A 19,008-nucleotide genomic window follows, 5' to 3' on the forward strand; every position below is an offset into this window, starting at 1 on the left:
GAAAGAAGGCCAGCTGCTAGGAAACACGGGTTCTTATACCCCGCCTCATTGGGCGGAGCTACCTTACGTCCCGACCAATGAAATGCAAACACTTGGGCCAATGAGCAGCGAGCCTTCTCCACCAATGGTAGCTCACACTCCCAGGTACCGTAGTACCTCTAGTCATACTACCACACCAGTGCAGTTTGTTTTAAGGAGCTGGAAATAGGTTAACCAGCAGCAATGGATTAACAGGGAAAATAAGTCTGTCAATGAAGAATGACAGTGTTGAGGAGGAGGAGCTAGTGTGACCGTTCGGTTTCTCTTTTTATTCCAGGTGACTTAATTGCAGTTTAAAAAAAATAAATAAATTATGGGATGTGAGCATTGCTGGCTAGGCCGGCATTTATTGCCCATCCCTAGTTGCCCTCGAGAAGGTGGTGGTGAGCTGCCTTCTTGAACTGCAGTCCCTGAGGAAAGGCAGGGTAGCATGGTGGTTAGCATAAATGCTTCACAGCTCCAGGGTCCCAGGTTCGATTCCCGGCTGGGTAACTGTCTGTGTGGAGTCTGCACGTCCTCCCCCTGTGTGCGTGGGTTTCCTCCGGGTGCTCCGGTTTCCTCCCACAGTCCAAAGATGTGCGGGTTAGGTGGATTGGCCATGATAAATTGCCCGTAGTGTCCTAATAAAAAAAGTAAGGTTAAGGGGGGGTTGTTGGGTTACGGGTATAGGGTGGATACGTGGGTTTGAGTAGAGTGATCATGGCTCGGCACAACATTGAGGGCCGAAGGGCCTGTTCTGTGCTGTACTGTTCTATGTCTATGTCTATTTCCAAGTCAGGATGATGAGTAACTTGGAGAAGAACCTCCAGCTGGTGGTGCTCCCAGTGTTTTCTGTGCAGTCAGAGAAAAAGAAACGCAGGGAAAAGCCAGGCAAATAATTTCAGCAACTGCTTCTAGGTTGTTTCATCTCATCCGCCTCTCATTTCACAAAAAAGGGCAGGTTGATATATTGCAAACCTCTATAATTAAATGTAAATACAATTAGTGCTAAAAATGGACACATTATTTTTACTCAAAAAGTCAAAAATAAAGATCTACCTTAATAACTTGTCCCTTAAGATTAATAACACCCAAACAGTTCAAAGGAGTTGGCACAGGGCTTTTAGGTGGCAGGTTTTTTTCTATGGAAAAGCACCTGACAATCTTCATGTAATTTGAGGCAATTTGGATGCAGAGTACTTTGGATATTTATTTACATGGAATTTACATTCAGGCACAAACAAGAGAGCTATCAGGATGTTTGTGTGCAATGCTGTTCAAGAGAGAATGAATCATGCCCACCAATATTTTAGGTGCTGTTTGAGAGCAGGCGAGGATCAGCTTTCCAGGTTTTGTCAACTCCTCCAAAAGGATGTGTGTACATTAATATTAAAAAGATATGGGGAAAAACTCAATGCATTCACTTGTAACAACGTCATTGCAAGCATTGACCAGAGTTTGGAGTTCAGGTGCATAAAGGCTTAAAAGGATAATTCTGCAACCAACATTCCTGCTTAGCAAGCCTCTGTGCTTGCAAATTGCCATCTAGTTACGAGCCTATGGGTGGCATTGTGGCACCAGTAGTTAGCACTACTAACTCATAGCATTAGTGACCTGGGTTCAATTCTGGCCTTGGGTGACGGTGTGGAGTTTGCACGTTCTGGTCGTGTCTGTGAGGGTTTCCTCCTGGTGCTCACATTTTCTCCCATAGCCCAAAGATTTGGAGGACAGGTGGATTGGCCATGCTAAAATTGCCCCTTAGAGGTTACATGGGGTTACTGGGACAGGGTGGGGAGAGTGGGCCTAGGTGGCGGCACGGTATCACAGTGGCTAGCACTGTTGCTTCACAGCACCAGGGACCCAGGTTCGATTCCCGGTTTGCATCACTGTCAATGCGGAGTCTGCACGTTCTCTCTGTGTCTGTGTGGGTTTCCTCCGGGGGCTCCGGTTTCCTCCCACGAGTCACGAAAGACGTGCTTGTTTGGTGAATTGGACATTCTGGGCGGGATTCTCCCAGCCCGGGGCCGGAGAATCCCCGCAACTGGGCCACGCCGTTCCGAAGCCGGCACGCGATTCTCTGCGGAGCGGAGAATCTGCACCATTGGCGCCGGCGCATTTGGCGCGGCGCTGGTCGCAGACCACTGTACGCAGCCGAGCCGCTAATTCTCCGGCCCGGATGGGTGAAGCGCCGCTCTAAAAAGGCAGACTCCCGCCGGTGCCGTCCACACCTGGTTGCAGTCATCGGGAATTCTGCGCACAGGGTCGGGAGGCGGTCTGTGGGAGGGGGGAGAGCGGGGGGGGGGGGGCCTCCAATGGGGCCTGGCCCACGATCGGGGCCCACCGATCAGCGGGCCGGCCTCTCGCTTCCCAGGCCTATTTTCTTATGCACCGGCCCCTGAACTCCCGCGCCATGTTGCGTTGGGGCCGGCATGCGTGCGCGGCTTGGTGCCGGCGTCACTGCGCATGCGCAGGTCCCCCGGCGCACGGTTCGCGCCGGGATAGGAGGCTGGGACGGCACCTGTAGGGGCCAGAACCGGTACTCCCAGCAGCCCATTCACGCCGTCGTGAAACGCGATGGCGTTTCCGACGGTGTGGACACTGCCGCCAGATGGGAGAATCCTGCCCTCTGAATTCTCCCTCAGTGTACCCGAACAGGCGCCGGAGTGTGGCGCCTAGGGGATTTTCACAGTAACTTCATTGCAGTGTTAATGTAAGCCTACTTGTGACACTAATAAAGATTATTATTCAGCAGGGTGTCCTTTCAGAGTGTAGGTGCAGACCTGATGCGCCAAATGGCTTCCTTCTGCATTGTAGCTAATTAATGGACACGAACCCTAACACACGGGCACCAAACTGCAAGGTGTTTCCGTGGCTAATTTACAAATTCACAAAGGATGATGGGGGGATTCTTTGCAATGCAATATTTGCCTACAATGCATTTTGTTGGGAGTTGACCTTCTTGGGGGGGGGGGGGGGGGGGATGCACCCTCTGTGTGGCATATGCAGCAACATTGCACGTCTATAACTGGGTTTATTATGTATTTAGGGCGGATAGACAGAGAAGACCATTCTGTCCAAGTCGAGGTTTCGAGTCGCGGTAGCTGGCTAGCGGCGTAGACCCAACTGTACCTAAACAGGGGGGAGGGGGTTTCTCCGAGCCCCACACCGCAGAATCGGCGCAACCGCACCACGACGCCGGCGCATGATTCTGCAAGGTGCGGAGAATTGGCACCATTTGCGCCGGCGTGTTTGATGCGGCGCCGGCCGCTGGAATCGGCGGGGCCGCCGATTCTCCAGTCCGGATGGCCACACGGATACGACAGAGTCCCACCGGCGTCATCCACCCCTGGTCGCTGCCGGCGGGAACTCTGTGTGAAGGGTCGGGGGGGGGGGGGGGGGGTGGCCTGGGGGGGGGGGGGGGCGATCCGTCCCCGGGGTGGGCCTCCGATGGGGTCTGGCCCGCGATCGGTGCACCCACCCCGCCTACTTTACTGCGCGGCCGGCTCCTGAACAACGATGCCATGTTGAGTCGGGGCCGGCGCGCTGAAGAAGTCCCCCGCACATGTGCAGGTTGGCGCCGGCTGGAGCGGCGTGAACCACTCCAGTGCCGTGCTGGCCCCATGTGGAGCACAGAATCGGTCGCCCCCCTACCCGTTTTGCAGCGTTCACGACAGCGCAAACACTTATTCTCCATTTTGGAGAATCGCCCCCTGGGTGTCCCAATGGGAAGATACAGTAAAGCAGAGTAAAACTTATATCCGTTCACTTCAAAAAATTATTTTTAAACCCGTAAAAAAACGTCCGTGATCTTTCGCAGTGGGCACTGAGCTTCCTGGTGGGCCAGTTGTGTCAGGGGCGGAACTGTGGAGCCGGGCACTGACCTGGAAGTGGGTGGGGGAAGGAGCCGCGCTGACGGACAGGAAGCGGTTGCTCTGTGCTGAGCTGCCTGCCTGCCGGCCGGCCGGGTTTGTATCCCGGGAATTGGACCGATTCTCGGGGCGAGGTCCGAGGGTGCGCTCAGTCGCCGGGGTGGGTTTTCCGGGCCTGCGGGTGGCGGTTGCGTTGCACCGTTTGAAGGAAAATAAGCCGAATATGACTCCAAACAAGGCCTTTCCTTTAAAATACATTAATCCCTTCAGTTCTGGTAGTCCGCTGCGGATGATCGCACAAAGAAATGTTTCGAAATGGACAACGCCATATTTACTCCCCCCGCCCAGTTAATTGAATGATGTGAAGCAATTTTTAATATGTGTTCAAATAAAACTTTCATCGGATTTGGTGTTCATTTACGAAGTAGTCTGTAAGCTTCCCTGGCCTTGGATTCTGCTGGCACATTATTACTGTTGGAATATCCAGTCCAAGTTGTTGGGCACGTGAGGGCGGCGCGGCGGTAAGCGCTGCTGCCTCACGGCGCCAGGGACTCGGGGTTCAATTCTGACCCTTGGTTGACTGTGACCTTGTGACTGGAGTTTACACGTTCGCCCCGTATCTGCACAGGTTTCCTGCGGGCACTCCGGTTTCCTCCCAAAGCTGTGCCGGTTAGGTCGATTGGCCATGCTGAATTGCCCCTTAGTGTGGAAAGGTTAGGTGGAGTTATGGGATTGCAGGTGTGTGGGCCTAAATACAGTGCTCTTTCAGAAGGCCGGTGCAGACTCGATGGGCCGATTGGCCTCCTTCTGCACTGTAACAGTTCCATGTTCAGCTGCCTGAGCCCCAGAAATCTGGCTGACAAAGCCCAGGCAGTTTAGTTCTATTTTTATTTTTTAGAGTACCCAATTCTTTTTTTTTACAATTAAGGGGCAATTTAGTGTGGCCAATCCACCTATCTTTGGGTTGTGAGGGCGAAACCCACGCAAACATGGGGAGAATGTGCAAACTCCACAGTGAGTGACCCAGAGCTGGGATCGAACCTGGAACCTCAGTGTCGTGATGCAGCAGTGCTAGCCACTGCGCCACCGTGCTGCCCAGTTAGTTCTATTTTTGTTTGTTTCTTAACTCCTTGCTTTATTTGCTTTGAATTAGTTTACTCTCTTTGAATTTTATCGGTAGTGGTTGAAGTGCCTGTTTTAGCACGGCTGCTGCATCGTGGATTAAATTGTAAATCAGTACACCAAGGTCATCTTCAAATGTATCTTCTGCTTGGCAAAACTGACTTCTTAAATGTCCAACAGGGCTCCACAAAACCAAAGAATTTGTATGCTTCTGTCATTTGGATGAGTTTTAGGAATTGAAGCTCATTCCTCCAGAATAATTGAAATTAAATTACAAGTTCTGTTTTTGTTAGTGTGAATCTGCCTGACCTTCACAGACAGGTCTGATAGAGGAATAAGTTTGCAAGTGGCAATGGTCCTTTCAAGTTACTCGGTCACAGAAGTAACCTCTGCAAGTTGATAGCCTTCTGTTTGAACTATGTTGCCATAAGAGAGCACTAGAAATTCTCAATCTAACTAATATATCATCGATTGAGATGGGAAGTTTACCGGAACTAAAATGAAGGCCAACACAAAATAGCAGTAACCTGAGTTGCAACTAAATGATTAGTATTAACTGCTGTTCGTGATGGTGTTATGGGCCATGTAGCCATGGTCTGTGTAAAATCCGAGTGGAATATAGTGTACGTATATTGGATGTTAATGCAATGTCAAGCTGAATTTTCCTCTTTCACTCTTTGGAATGCAGGTAAAATACATGGCTACTGTGGAAATGGATCAAGAACTGGCCAAACAGCTGTTCTTTGAAGGAGGCACTCTTGTCATAATTGGCGTTCCTGAAGGCATTGAATTTGGTATCGATTACAGCTGTTGGCAAGTGGGCCCAGAGTTTAAAGGGGTGAAGATGATCCCTCCAGGAATCCACTTTATGCATTGCAGTGCTGTGAGTAACAGAGATGCTCGACTAACAGGACCGCGCACGGGTTGTTTTTTCCACATGAAGCAGAGAGACATTCTTGTGAAGCGATGGGACAAGAAGGAAGAAGAAATAGTCCTAGTTGAAGTCTCTGAAGAAGAGAAAGAGCGGATAAGAGAGAATCTGACTGAATTGGACAAATGCTTGGGGCCGTATCCATATGATACAATGAAAAGATGGGTCTCTTTGACCAATCTCATTACAGACCCCTTGATTCAGATGCTGCAGCCTGAAAGTGGGAAAATCTGTGCCTTTTCTGAAGTGGAGCCAGAGCTTCCAATGCCATACACAAAGGATCGAGCAGAACAGAATCTGTTGCCTTATGATACGTTATGCAAGAGCTATGAGGAAGGTTTGGCCAGGCTGCCCAAGATGAAGGTTAAGGCTGGCACAGAGATCAGGTTCACAGCCATCCCAAATCAGAAATATCCGGAGGGGGCATCTCCAGCTGAAATTACAAAATGCAGTATGGACTTTAGCTATGCTCTGGATTCTGTAATAAACCAGCGGTACCCTTCGAACTCAAAAGACATATTAGGTGAGTATGTTGTAAAATTTGTAAGCGGCTTGTTAAGGTGTTTTGATTTGCATTTCAAAGTAATGTGAAGTCTGAGAAAGTTTTAAAATTGTCTTTGGAGTTGGACCTAGTACCATCCTAGGAACAATGGCCTGACTGGCCTTTTTCTGTGCTCTATGATTCCTCACAAAAGATACTCCAACATGTACAGGTTGAAGGAATAGGCAGACAAATGACAGATTAAATTTAATTCAAAGAAGTGTAAAGTGATTCACTTTGGTAGGAAGAATGCAGAGAGACTGTATAAAATAAAAGGTATAATTAAGAGAAGTTGCAGAGAAAACTGATAAGAATGGTTCCAGGGATGGAGATCTTCAGCTTTTAAAAAATTCTCTCATGAGATGAGGATGTCGCTGACAAACAAGCACTTGGAGCCAATGTTGGTTCATGGGACAGTGCATCAGTACTGGGGAAAGTGGAGGCTGTACCATTGCGATGGCCTGCATCTAAACTGTGCTGGGACCAGTCTTCTTGCAAATCACAAAACTAGGGATGTGGAGAGGAGTTTAAGCTAAATAGAGACTGGGGGTGGGGGGGGTTCTGCAGAGGAGATACATAGGCTTAAAAAGCAAAAGCATTGCAAGGCAGCTGTTTAGGCAATGATACCTAGAATGTGACAGGAAGGGACAGAGTGTAGAAACATAAAAAACAGCAACAAATAGGGTCAAATGGGTAAAAAGAAATGGTCAAAAGGCAATATTAATGACTCTTTATTTAAATGCACATGGTATTCGGCACAAGATAAATTAACTGATCGGGCACAAATTGCGGTCAATGGGTCTGTTAGTACGAGATGGAATAAGTACAATCTTGGATCGGGAGATGTGGAATCCATATAGGTAGTGGTAAGAAAGAGTATAAAATGGGGAAGATGAATCTGCTGGGAGTAGTGTATAGGCCCCTGAACAGTATCTGTACTGTAGGATGTGGAATAATTCAGGAGATAATGAGGGCATGTAAAAAAAGGCAGTACATTAATCATGGTGACTTTAACCTTCATGTTGATTGAGAAAATCAAATAGGCCGAGGTGGCCACGAGGAAGAATACATAGAGTACATTCAGGATAGTTTTCTAGAACACTATGTTGTGGATCCAACCAGGGATCAGGCTATTTTGGACCTGGTAATGTGTAATGAGGCAGGTTTAATACACAATCTGAGTAAAAGACCCCATTGCATGGTAGAATTTAACATTCAGTTTCTGAGTGAGAAACTTGGGTCAGAAACACTTAAATAAGGGTAATTACAAAGGATCGAGGGCAGAGATGGCTGGAATGGACTGGGAAATGAGTTTAGCAGAAAAGACAGTTAATCCGTAATGGCAGTCATTTCCGAAAATAGTTCATGACTCAAAACAAAGATATATTCTAGTGAGGAAAAAGGATTCTAGGAAGGGGATAAATCAATGATAGTTAAGCAAGGAAGTTAAGGATAGTATTAAATTGCAAGAAAAAACATACAGTGTAGCAAAGATTAGTGGTAAGCCAGAGGATTGGGCAAGTTTTAAAAAAGAGTTGACCAAAAATAATGAAGAGAGAGAAGATAAACCATGAGAGTGAACTAGCAAATAGTATGAGAACGGACAGTAAGAGCTTCTTTTAATATACAAAAAGGAAGAGAGAGGCCATAGTGAACATATGCCTTTGAGAAAATGAGACTGGGGAAATAATAGTCAAGAAACAGGAAATGGCAGCGGAGTTGAATAAATACCTTATGTCCGTCTTCATCGTAGAAGACACTAATAGCACTCCCAAAATACTAAATAATCAAGAGGATAAAGCAGGGTGGGGGGGGGGGGTAGAAAAGTACTGGAGAATCTAATAGGCCTAAAGGTTGATAAGTCTACTGGACCTGATGGCTTGCATTCTGGGATATTTATAATAATAATAATTGCTTATTATCACAAGTAGGCTTCAATGAAGTTACTGTGAAAAGCCTCTAGTCGCCACATTCTGGCGCCTGTTCGGGGAGGCCTGTATGGGAATTGAACCCGTGCTGCTGGCATTGTTCTGCATTACAATCCAGCTAATTTATGGACGTAGTTACAGAGATAGTGGATGCACTGGTAGTAATCTTTCAATAATCCTTACATTCTGGAAAAGTCCCAGTGGATTGGAAAACTTCCAATGGCAGAATAACACCCTCATTCAAAAAGGGAGGGAGACAAAAAATGGGTAACTATAGGCCTATTATCTTCGCATCTGTCAGAGGCTATTTTAAAAGATGTAATAGCAGACCATTTAGAATTCCATAACATAATGAAGCAGAGCAAGCATGGTTTCAAGAAGGGGAAATGATGCTGTACAAATGTATTAGAATCCCTTGAGGTGGTAACAAACAAGATAAATAAAGGCACATCCGATTATGGGCCCACAGAAAAAAAATAATAAAAATAAAAGATGTAGGGACAAAAGAAATACGAAGGAAGGACTCTTACAGTTGTCATGGTCAAACCACAAAGGAGACTAGTTTTATATTCCAGGTTGATTAGTTGAATTTCAATTCCACCAGCCACTGTGGTGAGATTTGAACCCTTGTCCCTAGAGGATTGAGCTGGGTCTCCAGATTGCTAGTCTGGTGACATTACTACTATACCACCATCTACACCTGCCCTCACCCCATCCTAAGATTCATCCTCCCTATGATCGATTGGAGAAGGAGGGACTCTTCTCTTTGGAGAAGAAATGTTTGAGGGGAGTTTGATCGAGGTATTCAAAATCATGACGCATCTGGACAGAGTTAAGTGCTCCCATTGGTGAAAGGATCGAGAACCAGAGGGCACAGGTTTAAAGTGATTGGCAAAAGAAGCAATGGTGACATGAGGGAAAACAGCGAGTAGTTAGGATCCGGAATGCACTGCCTGAGTGTGGTGCAGGCAGGTTCAATCGAGGTGTCCAAGGGGGATTGGTTATTTGAAATGGAAGAATGTGCAGGGCTGGGGGGAGAAAGTGGGGGAGTGGCACTCAGTGCATTACTCCTTCAGAGGAACTAGCACAGACAGACCGAATATCCACCTCCTATGCTATAACCATTCTATGATCCTGACTGTTGTCTTTTCTTTTCAAACATTATTTATTTGTTTTTTTATATAATGAGCTTTCATTCCATTCCCGCAGGTGAATTACAGTTTTCTTTTGTCTGTTTCCTGATTGGAAATGTCTATGATGCATTTGAGCACTGGAAAGATCTGCTCCGTCTACTCTGTCATTCTGAGGAGGCTGTGACAAAACAAAAGGATCTGTATTCTGCTCTCATCTCAATCCTCTATCATCAACTTAATGAAATTCCTGCTGACTTTTTTGTGGACATTGTCTCCAAGGATAACTTTCTAACAACAACATTGCAGGTAACTTTTCTGAATCATATTATACAAAGTACAACATTTATTTAAATCAAACTTTAAAATTCATGTTGAAATTGCTTGACTTTCTGTTTTAATGGGAGCTTGTTTTGCCCGAAAATCATAATCTGTGACGCAGTTATTCTGCATTAAGTTACGAGTACATCTGTGTTTTCAAACGTATCCAGTAGTCTATTAGATGAATCATGAAGTGTATGTTTATTGTTAACATTTATGTTCTGTAAATACAAATCCTGTGATAGTGCATCAGTAGTGTTTTAATCCACTTACAGTAAGGGAATCAGTTACACTGTCGAGACTCTATGGTGCACTTCCACTGCTGTAATCAGGGTATTGTTCATTTACATATCAGAGTGCTGCTTGTGCCATCATATGTATTTACAAGCTGACCGCCTTTCCTTGGAGCAGATGTGGTAGCGAATCCATCGTTATTTTCTCGTGCCCTGCCTCTTGATCCCAGCATGAAATCTATTCCAGAAATGTATCTTGCTTTATGTTAGGACTGACTAAAGTTGCCAGTCCAATACAGTAGTTGCAGTAGCAGCTCAGAAATTACTAATGTAAGCTAAGTAATGACATTATCAAATGAAATATTGAATCTTCATTTTGATTGATTGCCATTTGTTATTACCTCCATCACTGATGGTCGGTGTAGGCAATGTTTTTGCCCCTGTTCGTTAGTCTGTTCATCTGTAAACAATATAACTCAAAACTACAGAATGGATTTCAACAATACTTGGTACACAGATAGGGAATGGTTCAAGGAGTAACTGATTAGTTTTTGAAGAAGGTGCATAGCCAGCTCTGTATCCCAGAATATTTTTGAATTAACATTGGGCGGTGAGGTGAATTGACTTGTTAACAATGTTGTGGGATGTTTAATTTGTTGATTGATCTAAAATATTGTGGATTGTCTCAACTGCCATGGTGGAATTTGTCACAGCTGTCAGAATATTAGCAGAGCTTTCGGAGCAGGATGTTGGATGTGGATTGTCCTGAAGCCTTCTCAGTAAGATGGAAGTTCTTGATAAACAGACTTCTTTTTTCAGCTTTGTATTGCAATGTTTGAGCCAGGCAGGGGAATGCCTCAAAGAAGAGCTGCGTAATGGTAGTAATATTGAGTTAAGACCACATGGTGGAGGTATGCACTCTGCTGAGTGCCCTCTTTACTAATGCACTCCATATTTGGCATAGTAGGTTGATCACATTTGCAGCTGAGGGTGAAGAGATGTTACTAGCTGCTGTGGGGGGTTTTGCTTGCCTATTCATGTTGTAAGCATTTCAGTCTGATACTACCTCTGTGCTGGTCCTTTTTATGTTACTGTCTTTTGCATTAAAAGATGCCTCTCTTGGTAGTAAGGATCAGTTTTCATGACTATTATGATCATTACAAGGATGGCTTTCCCAGACATTTCACTGGAGCAGAAGCCCATCTGGTGTAGATAGGCTATTGCTTTTCATGTTTCTGAAGTTGCCACTTCACATCATCAATAAGTTGATTTTATGTAGGCTAACACCATTGTACATTCTTCATTGCCAACTGCAAACATTGAAACCTGCTGAGTTTATCCAGCATTTTCTGTTTTTATTGCAGATTTCCAGCATCTGCAGTATTTTGCTTTTATTTGATAAGTCATTTGAGATTGGACTTGAGTGTGTTCCTGTTTTTCTTACGGTACCCACCCTGCTTCCGCTTGTCCTATTCCATCTTGCTGCATGGGATCCATTTCGGCATTTTGGAAATTCCCATGCCGATCAGCACCGTTGTGCTTTTCGAAGCGTGGCCTCAATGCTGTGGACTCGGTACACTCGAGGATCTTAGTTGGTAATTGAGGCCTGCCACTTGATACATATAATTAACTTTAGGGGTTGGAGCTCTAGCTAATCAAATTGCTGAATGCCACTATAATAACATGCTCAGTCCTCTGACCCATATAGAACAATAGTTACGTTGATTGCCTTATACAGTTTAAACATTGAATTTGATCATTCATTGATTCCAGACATGCTTTTTCTGAGAAGATGTTTCTGATACAACGTCACGCTTCAGCTTTACTGCATCATTTAATACTACATTACATAGATGAGAGAATATTGCAGTAATACTAGCTTCACATAGGTTTTTATGAAACTAAGCTGTTTTACAAGTTTACGCTTTTAGATATTGTACAATAAATTTGATTTAATGCTATAATTAAGTGCGCTGTGGACTGGGAATATTGTTGGATTTTTAAAAACTAAACTATTTTAAATACCAAATATTTAATTTTCAAAGGATTTGTTCTGTAATCTGAGTTTAATTTTTTTCTTAGCTATTTAATGCTTTATTATGCTGATTATTTTATGTTTATATGCCTAAAACTGATGTGAACAAATGATCAAAAGCTTTGCAGTTCCACTTTAAATGCTGCTATTGTGCCTTTCAAAGGGTCTTCTTCCCCAGTGCAGTGATGTGTGTTAAGTTGCTTTCACAGATGAATTTCTATGTATTGATTTATTGTTGGAACATCATAGAGGTACCTGCTGAAGAAATAGTCTTATCGATTAGCTAGAGAAAATCTGACTTGTCACAGGGATAGACCATAATCCTTTTCCAACCTAATTCCAGGATCAAGTGCTTTGGCTGGATAGTAGTGGAACTAAGAGACCGAAAAAGGCTGTTGCTTATCTCGCTCTGTTTTTGTACTCTTGTCTATAGTGGTGTACGCAAGGATTGAATAAAGAATTACCATGGAAATTTAATTTGATTGAAGTAATACTAAAGAAAAGACCTTTAAAAAAATCTGTATTTACAATGGAGGCGGTGTTAGCTGCTGATCTAGCAATGCCAGATTAAGTTTTAACTGTATGTGCACCATGAGGTATTGTGCACATTCTATCTCTGTCTTTTTATATTGTGGCAATGATGTATCTATTGCACAATTTCTGTCCATCCCTTTTCTGACACACATCAGGTATTACACTCTTATTTGTGTCGCAATTCAAAAAGACATTTGATGATAAATTCTCCAGGGCATTCTGCAGTTTGAAATCGTGACGTTTCCTGTTGAATGTGCTTATTTGCCACATTTATTGGCTTGTATTTGCACCAAACGAATGTAAAATACTTCAACTTAAAACTATTTTTTCAAAGATTAAACATCTGACTTAATAAAAGATTTGTAACCTGACTTCAGTAACATTCCAGAAAAATTTCCTCATATTTATATCTTCTGACCACAAAGGCCATAAAGAAGAATGTTTCACACTGCTAAAATCTTAACAGGAACTGAATTCCCCCAAGTATGTCTTAATGGATTTGGTATATTTGTGAGACAGTTCCTTCCTCTTGTAAACCTATGCTGTCTTTTTCTTAGTACATACCTATTGATGTTTCATGATTTTTTTCATTGAAATATTTTCCTAAATATTTTACCTACAATGGAACCAGATTCAGTGACCTAGTGTTCCCTGCTTATCTTTGTACATCTCTCATTATACACTGGGGCTGTTTTTTGTTTCAGTAATATCTGCTCACATATAAAGGATTCGCAGTAGACTTTCAACCAATCTTCATTAATTTTTTTTCTCACTCTGATCTATTTTAGGCACCGTGACCAAATTGCAAGAGTACATGCTGACCGATTTACAAAATTAATGTGGTCAAAATGTACTGGTTCAACACTTTATTTTGAACCATGCAAACACGCTATAAATAGAACTATATGCTTAACACAATCTAAACTGCTTCTGTTTAAAGAGTTGTGACTTTCAAACTTCGCTAGTGTTTGCAGCTGAAATCAGGTTTTGATGGGTCAGGTTGCATTAATTGTTTAGGGTATTTCAATTTGTATAAAGCCTCAATAAGTATAAAGAGTAGCACCGTGGTTAGCACAGTTGCTTCACAGCTCCAGGGTCCCAGTTTCAATTCCCACTTGGGTCACTATCTGTGCTGAGTCTACACTTTCTGCCCGTGTCTGCAGGGTTTCCTCCGCGTGCTCTGGTTTCGTCCCACAGTCCAAAGATGTGCAGGTTAGGTGGATTGGCTATGCTATATTGCCCTTAGTGTCCAAAAAAAGGTTAGGTGGAGTTACGGGGATCGGGTGGAGGTGTGGGGTTAGGGTGGAAGTATGGGCTTAGGTAGGGAGCTCTTTCCAAGAGCCGGTGCGGACTCAATGGGCCGAATGGCCTCCTTTTGCACTGTAAATCCTATGATTCGTATTTTTCTCTTCTTTACCGTAACTCTTTCTCTCCCTCCATTTTGCTTTGGTACTGATAAATTTCTTATGAAATTTCCCAGAGTCAGTGGATGAACATTTTCTTATTTGCAGGTTGGTGACTGAGTTTGGAGAGACTTTAGAAATGTGTGTAAGCACCTCCTGCTGGTTAGAATGCGCAATTACAAATATTTGAAGACAAATGTTTACATAATGTTAGAATCATAGAATCCCTACAATGCAGAAGGAGGCCATTCAGCCCATCGGGTCTGCACCTACCCTCTGAAAGGCCACCCTACTCGGCCCATTCCCTTGTCCTATCCCCTTAACCCTACCTAATCTACACATCCCTGGACACCAAGTGGCAATTTAGCACAGCCAATCCACCTAACCTGTACATATTTGGACTGTGGAAGGAAACTGGAGCACCCAGAGGAAACGGGGAGAAAGTGCAAACTCCACACAGTCACCCAAGGCCGGAATTCGCCCTGGGTCCCAGGCGTTGTGAGACAGCACTGCTAACTGTTCTGAATGTTCAGATAGGCAGTTATTGACAGCGAAGCATCACAAAACATAATTCTTACACGTACACAAGCTGTTTTAATCTATTGCTTTTAGCTATTGATATGTCAGGATCTGGAACACTCTACCAGATGATGGTGAAAGCTGATTTTCATAAATAATTTTAAAAGTGTGCCAAATAGATTTTTGAATATGCGGAACATTTGTGGGACTAAGCAGAACTGTCCTTTCAAAAAACAATTTTTCTGAATATTCTGAATCTGACCTGATCGATTCCTTATTCTACATGAGCATAGCATATTTGGACTGAGTGCAGCAATGGATAGATTTGAATGAGTTGAATTTGATTTATTTCGCACTTAGTGAATTGAGTTATTAGGGGTTGTGGAAAGAGCTTCAACACTTAGCATTGCTACTTGAGGGGAATGTAACTTGGTGGTTGGACAAAATATTTCCTCTCTACCGTTTCAGGGAAAGTTTGTTAATCTGAAGTGTAAATGTCTAAATGGTCTGAGATTAAAAATGTTTGGAGTGATCCTGCGAATTAGACTTTGAGCTTTTTTTGAAGACGAGCTTAGATTTTGAATTATTCCTCTGTACTGTGCCACTTAAGCTTGTGTGTTTTTTTTTTTGTTAAATACTAGGAGTTCTTCTCTTATATGTGTGGCCCAGCTGTGGACAAAGCTCTGCAGAAGCGGGTAGAAAAATTTAAAGCTCATTTAACCAAAAAGTTCAAGTGGGATTTTGATGGAGAACCTGATGACTGTGCCCCTGTGATGGTTGAGTTACCTGAAGGAGTGACACTGGACTGATTAAATCATTCAAGAAAACTGGCTGATCCGTGAGCTTTGGTAAATGTCTAGCTTTTGTGTATAACAACTTAAAAAGTGCGTAAGACAAGGCAACCAGCTTGGTTATGTTTTAAATTTAATTGTAAATTTTTCGCACTTCTGTCGACAGTATAAGTTTGATGTGTCGGGGCAGCACGGTGGCACAGTGGTTAGCACTGCTGCCTCACAGCACTGAGGACCCGGGTTCGATCCCGGTCCCGGGTCACTGTCTGTGTGGAGTTTGCACATTCTCCCCGTGTTTGTGTGGGTCTTGCACCCTCAACTCAAAGATGTGTAGGTTAGATGGACTGACCACGCTAAATTGCCCCTTAATTGGAAAATAAATTGGGTATTCTAAATTCATGGGGAAAATATTAAATAAATAAATCCATTTGATGTGTTGCTTTTCTTTTCTTTTGGGCAGTTCTTTTCTCAACATGTCAGGATCAATAAATATGTTTATTCATCAGTATTCTGTTTATTTTGAAATGTAATTACTTACTAATCAAATTAAATATAATGTCCAAAAGCTACAGCTCATGTTTTTGTTAAGCATCCTTTCTGAATCAGTTCCTTTTAACAATTTTTAGGTTGCATTCTAACTGCAAGAATATTTCATTCAGTACATTTCATGAAACCTACGAGTTGCTTTTTTTATTGTTAATTCCAGTTTATAAGTGAATAGTAAAATAAAAATTTTTGGTTAATCATTGGAACTGTGTGTTTTTTCTCCGAATTATTCAAAAAATTCATACAATGCGAAGCAAAAGCTGTACAAAGACCCTATCAAAAATGTCCATTTGTTAAATTGCCATGACAATGATTTTTTAAAATACTAATGTTCAAAAATTGGTGTACTCTGCAGATTAGTCATGGCGCAGGTTACTGAGTAGAATGTTTGCAAGCTTCCTCAAACTGAGGTTTGTTGATTACGACAGTTGAGTTGTTAATGTGTCTTGTTTTGCCATTCCTGTTTGTCATATGCATATCTATTTGTTCCATTTCTGATTCAGTTTTCAATAGTTTGGTGCAGTTGGTAGTTTGTATTTGCCACAATTCATTTGTGCTGCTTCAACCGAGTTTAAAGGTGTTTCTTAACCTCAGTATCTCTAAATATATCCTAAAATGGGCACTTGAGTAAGCTCATTGATATAATTGGAAACTTCAATTTTCTTCTTGTAGTTGCAGAGATGTAGGAGAGCAAATATGTCCTTGCTGTTACTTGAATTCAGAATAGAGCACATTTACTTTCAAATCCTAAATGTGTGGAGCAGGTTTGCATCATCTCTTTTCAATTGCAGTGTATTATTGAAGGAGCCAAGCGATTTCCCTGAATAAGGACAGCATGAAAAGCCTTTTTTGAATTTACTAGATGGTCCTAATTAATTTAACTGCAGGAGGTTCATTAGGAATGTAACAATATCTTGACAGTGTCTCCAGTGAATATTATCATTTACAAGACAAGTAAATGTTCCATCAGATGCCATCACTCATCTATCAGTTCTTGGAAGGATGTGTCTTAATGTGTAGGAGAGTAAAACTTGGCAGGCTTATCTTTGTGACAGCTGCGGATGCCTTCTTAATGTAACAGGCAAGAAGATCGGCAACCGACTCCTTCAGACTGCTTGTACACTTTTCATTGGGTCCTAATACAGGATTCAAGCCTGTGGCAACAGGCACCATGTCTGAAAATCATGGCTTTATGTATCAACATTTAGAAATTGGAACAAAATATAATTCCAATCTTGGTCTTCCATGGGTTTTCATTTGGCACAGCATGTCTTTGCTGGACTCTCCCACACTGAAGAAGCAGACAAGCAGGAATATAATAATTTTGTCACTAATCAGAATATTATTGAATTTCCAGGGCATAGTATTCATTGTACTTTATTTGCATGAGGAGGTTGGCATAAATTACTGCAGATAGGATTTCAGGTCAATTTATAGTTTCACTGAATAAGCTGGTGAATTTATTGGAATATTTCTTAATTTTCTTTTTTGAGGGAAAGCTTCATAAAGACTGCATATTCCTTTATGCAAGCCGTTATGCTTTATTCCTTTATACGGCGCGGTAGCACAGTGGTTAGCACTGTTGCTTCGCAGCGCCAGGGTCCCTGGTTCAATTCCCGCTTGAGTCACTGTCTGTATGGAGTCTGCATGTTCTCCCTGTGTCTGTGTGGGTTTCCTCCGGGTACTCCGGTTTTCTCCCACAAGTCTCGAAAGACGTGCTGTTGGGTGAATTGGGCATTCTGAATTCTCCCTGTGTACCTGAACAGGCACCAGAGTTTGGCGACTCGGGGATTTTCTCAGTAACTTCATTGCGGTGTTAAAGTAAGCCTACTTATGACAATAATTAAGATTATTTTTATAATTTTAGCACAGGAATCTTGAAATGCTTCCTCGCACTCTGCCGAGATCCAGTGCATCTTCAGGCAAGGTAGCAGGGAGACTTTTCATTTGGGCCTGGTGGCATGAGTGAGTCATCATGTCTCTGCTTTGCAGTCATTGCTATCTGAGAAGGGTGGTGGAAATGAGGCCAAACACACAGGAAAAAGAAATTGGAAGGAAAAAAATAGAACTGTATTTTCACCTTGTTTTATTCTACTGACATACCCCTTGCTTAGTTTGTTACAACAGTTAAACAGTGGATAAACAATTTCATTGATTTTTCCCAAACCATTCCTTTCCTTGCTGTCTCAAATCTTGCAATCAATGGAGGTAAAAGCTTTATATCTTACATGCATTTTGTACATTTCATCCTCTTTCTGGGCACTATAATCCAACCTCATTGTGTTGTTTTCTTTCGTGTCTTTTGTGATTATGAATCTAAGACAAGGAAACACCATCCTTCCATCGATATTGTTATTATTTACCAACTCTTCTTCACCACACCCCCCCCCCCCGGACCCACCACCAGATAAACCTGAAAGCTTGTAGCTATTTCAGGAGCTAAATTTAAAAAAAACATACCTCTGTTGCCTCATGGGAGAATTGGCAATCCTCAGAAGGTCCCAGATCCATTCATTCTATTTCAGAATACATTGCTGGTACCTTCCTTTCCAGAATCACCTTGCTTTCCAGAATCCGTAAAACATCTGATTAAAAGATTTCAAGAATCGGGTTTCACTCCCTCCTCTGGAAAATCCTATTGTTGATCGTCCTCTGGATAAAATAAAACTTCCAGATGTGCAATTTCACTCCCACCTTCCTCAGTTCCATGTTTCAACAGCCTCCATTACTTGCGAGGTGCTATCTTCTCTAAGTCTTCAATCTTGGGGGCCTCAATCAGATCCCCTCTTATTCTCTTCTATCTGTGTTTTAATGCAGATGTGCACAAAATCATAATTATCTTAATTGCAGTGCTTAACAATGGTACTAAATGTTCAAAACTTTGAAACCTCAAAAAGAATATGTTAACCTACAATTATGTCACGGGTACTGACAGACCTGATAGGTGTCTGAATCTGTGCTCTCCAATATTTTATTAGCAGTGCTAACCAATAGTAATGAGTTCATGCAACAACAACGTGTATTTATACTGCACCTTTGGGATAACAAAATGTGCCAAGATGTTTCACGGATGTTATGAAATGAAAT

General features: G+C 42.8%; 1 protein-coding gene across 4 annotated transcripts; it reads left to right on the top strand.

The window, feature by feature from the left end:
• The first annotated feature begins 3,878 nt into the window (after positions 1-3,878).
• aar2 (AAR2 splicing factor) lies at positions 3,879-16,127 on the top strand. 4 transcript variants are annotated; one of them, XM_038803466.1, is made up of 4 exons: positions 3,879-3,978; positions 5,697-6,463; positions 9,619-9,848; positions 15,226-16,127. In XM_038803466.1, the coding sequence occupies exons 2-4, from the start codon at positions 5,707-5,709 to the stop codon at positions 15,391-15,393; spliced, it is 1,155 nt and encodes a 384-aa protein (XP_038659394.1). In that variant the 5' UTR covers positions 3,879-3,978; positions 5,697-5,706; the 3' UTR covers positions 15,394-16,127. The 4 variants fall into 4 exon arrangements, with proteins under 4 accessions (XP_038659394.1, XP_038659393.1, XP_038659395.1 ...); XM_038803465.1 differs by having other exon boundaries at positions 3,896-4,047; positions 5,698-6,463; positions 15,226-16,124; XM_038803467.1 differs by having other exon boundaries at positions 3,930-3,983; positions 5,698-6,463.
• Positions 16,128-19,008: the final 2,881 nt, after the last annotated feature.

This window comes from Scyliorhinus canicula, chromosome 7, assembly GCF_902713615.1.
Source record: "Scyliorhinus canicula chromosome 7, sScyCan1.1, whole genome shotgun sequence".
Taxonomy (NCBI): Eukaryota; Metazoa; Chordata; class Chondrichthyes; order Carcharhiniformes; family Scyliorhinidae; genus Scyliorhinus; species Scyliorhinus canicula.

Excerpts from the sequence above, each read along its gene's own strand:
- aar2 (XM_038803466.1), top strand. The coding sequence starts at position 5,707 with ATGGCTACTGTGGAAATGGATCAAGAACTGGCCAAACAGCTGTTCTTT. Across the intron at positions 6,464-9,618 it reads GAACTCAAAAGACATATTAG|GTGAATTACAGTTTTCTTTT; the intron begins GTGAGTATGTTG and ends CCATTCCCGCAG. Across the intron at positions 9,849-15,225 it reads TTCTAACAACAACATTGCAG|GAGTTCTTCTCTTATATGTG; the intron begins GTAACTTTTCTG and ends GTTAAATACTAG.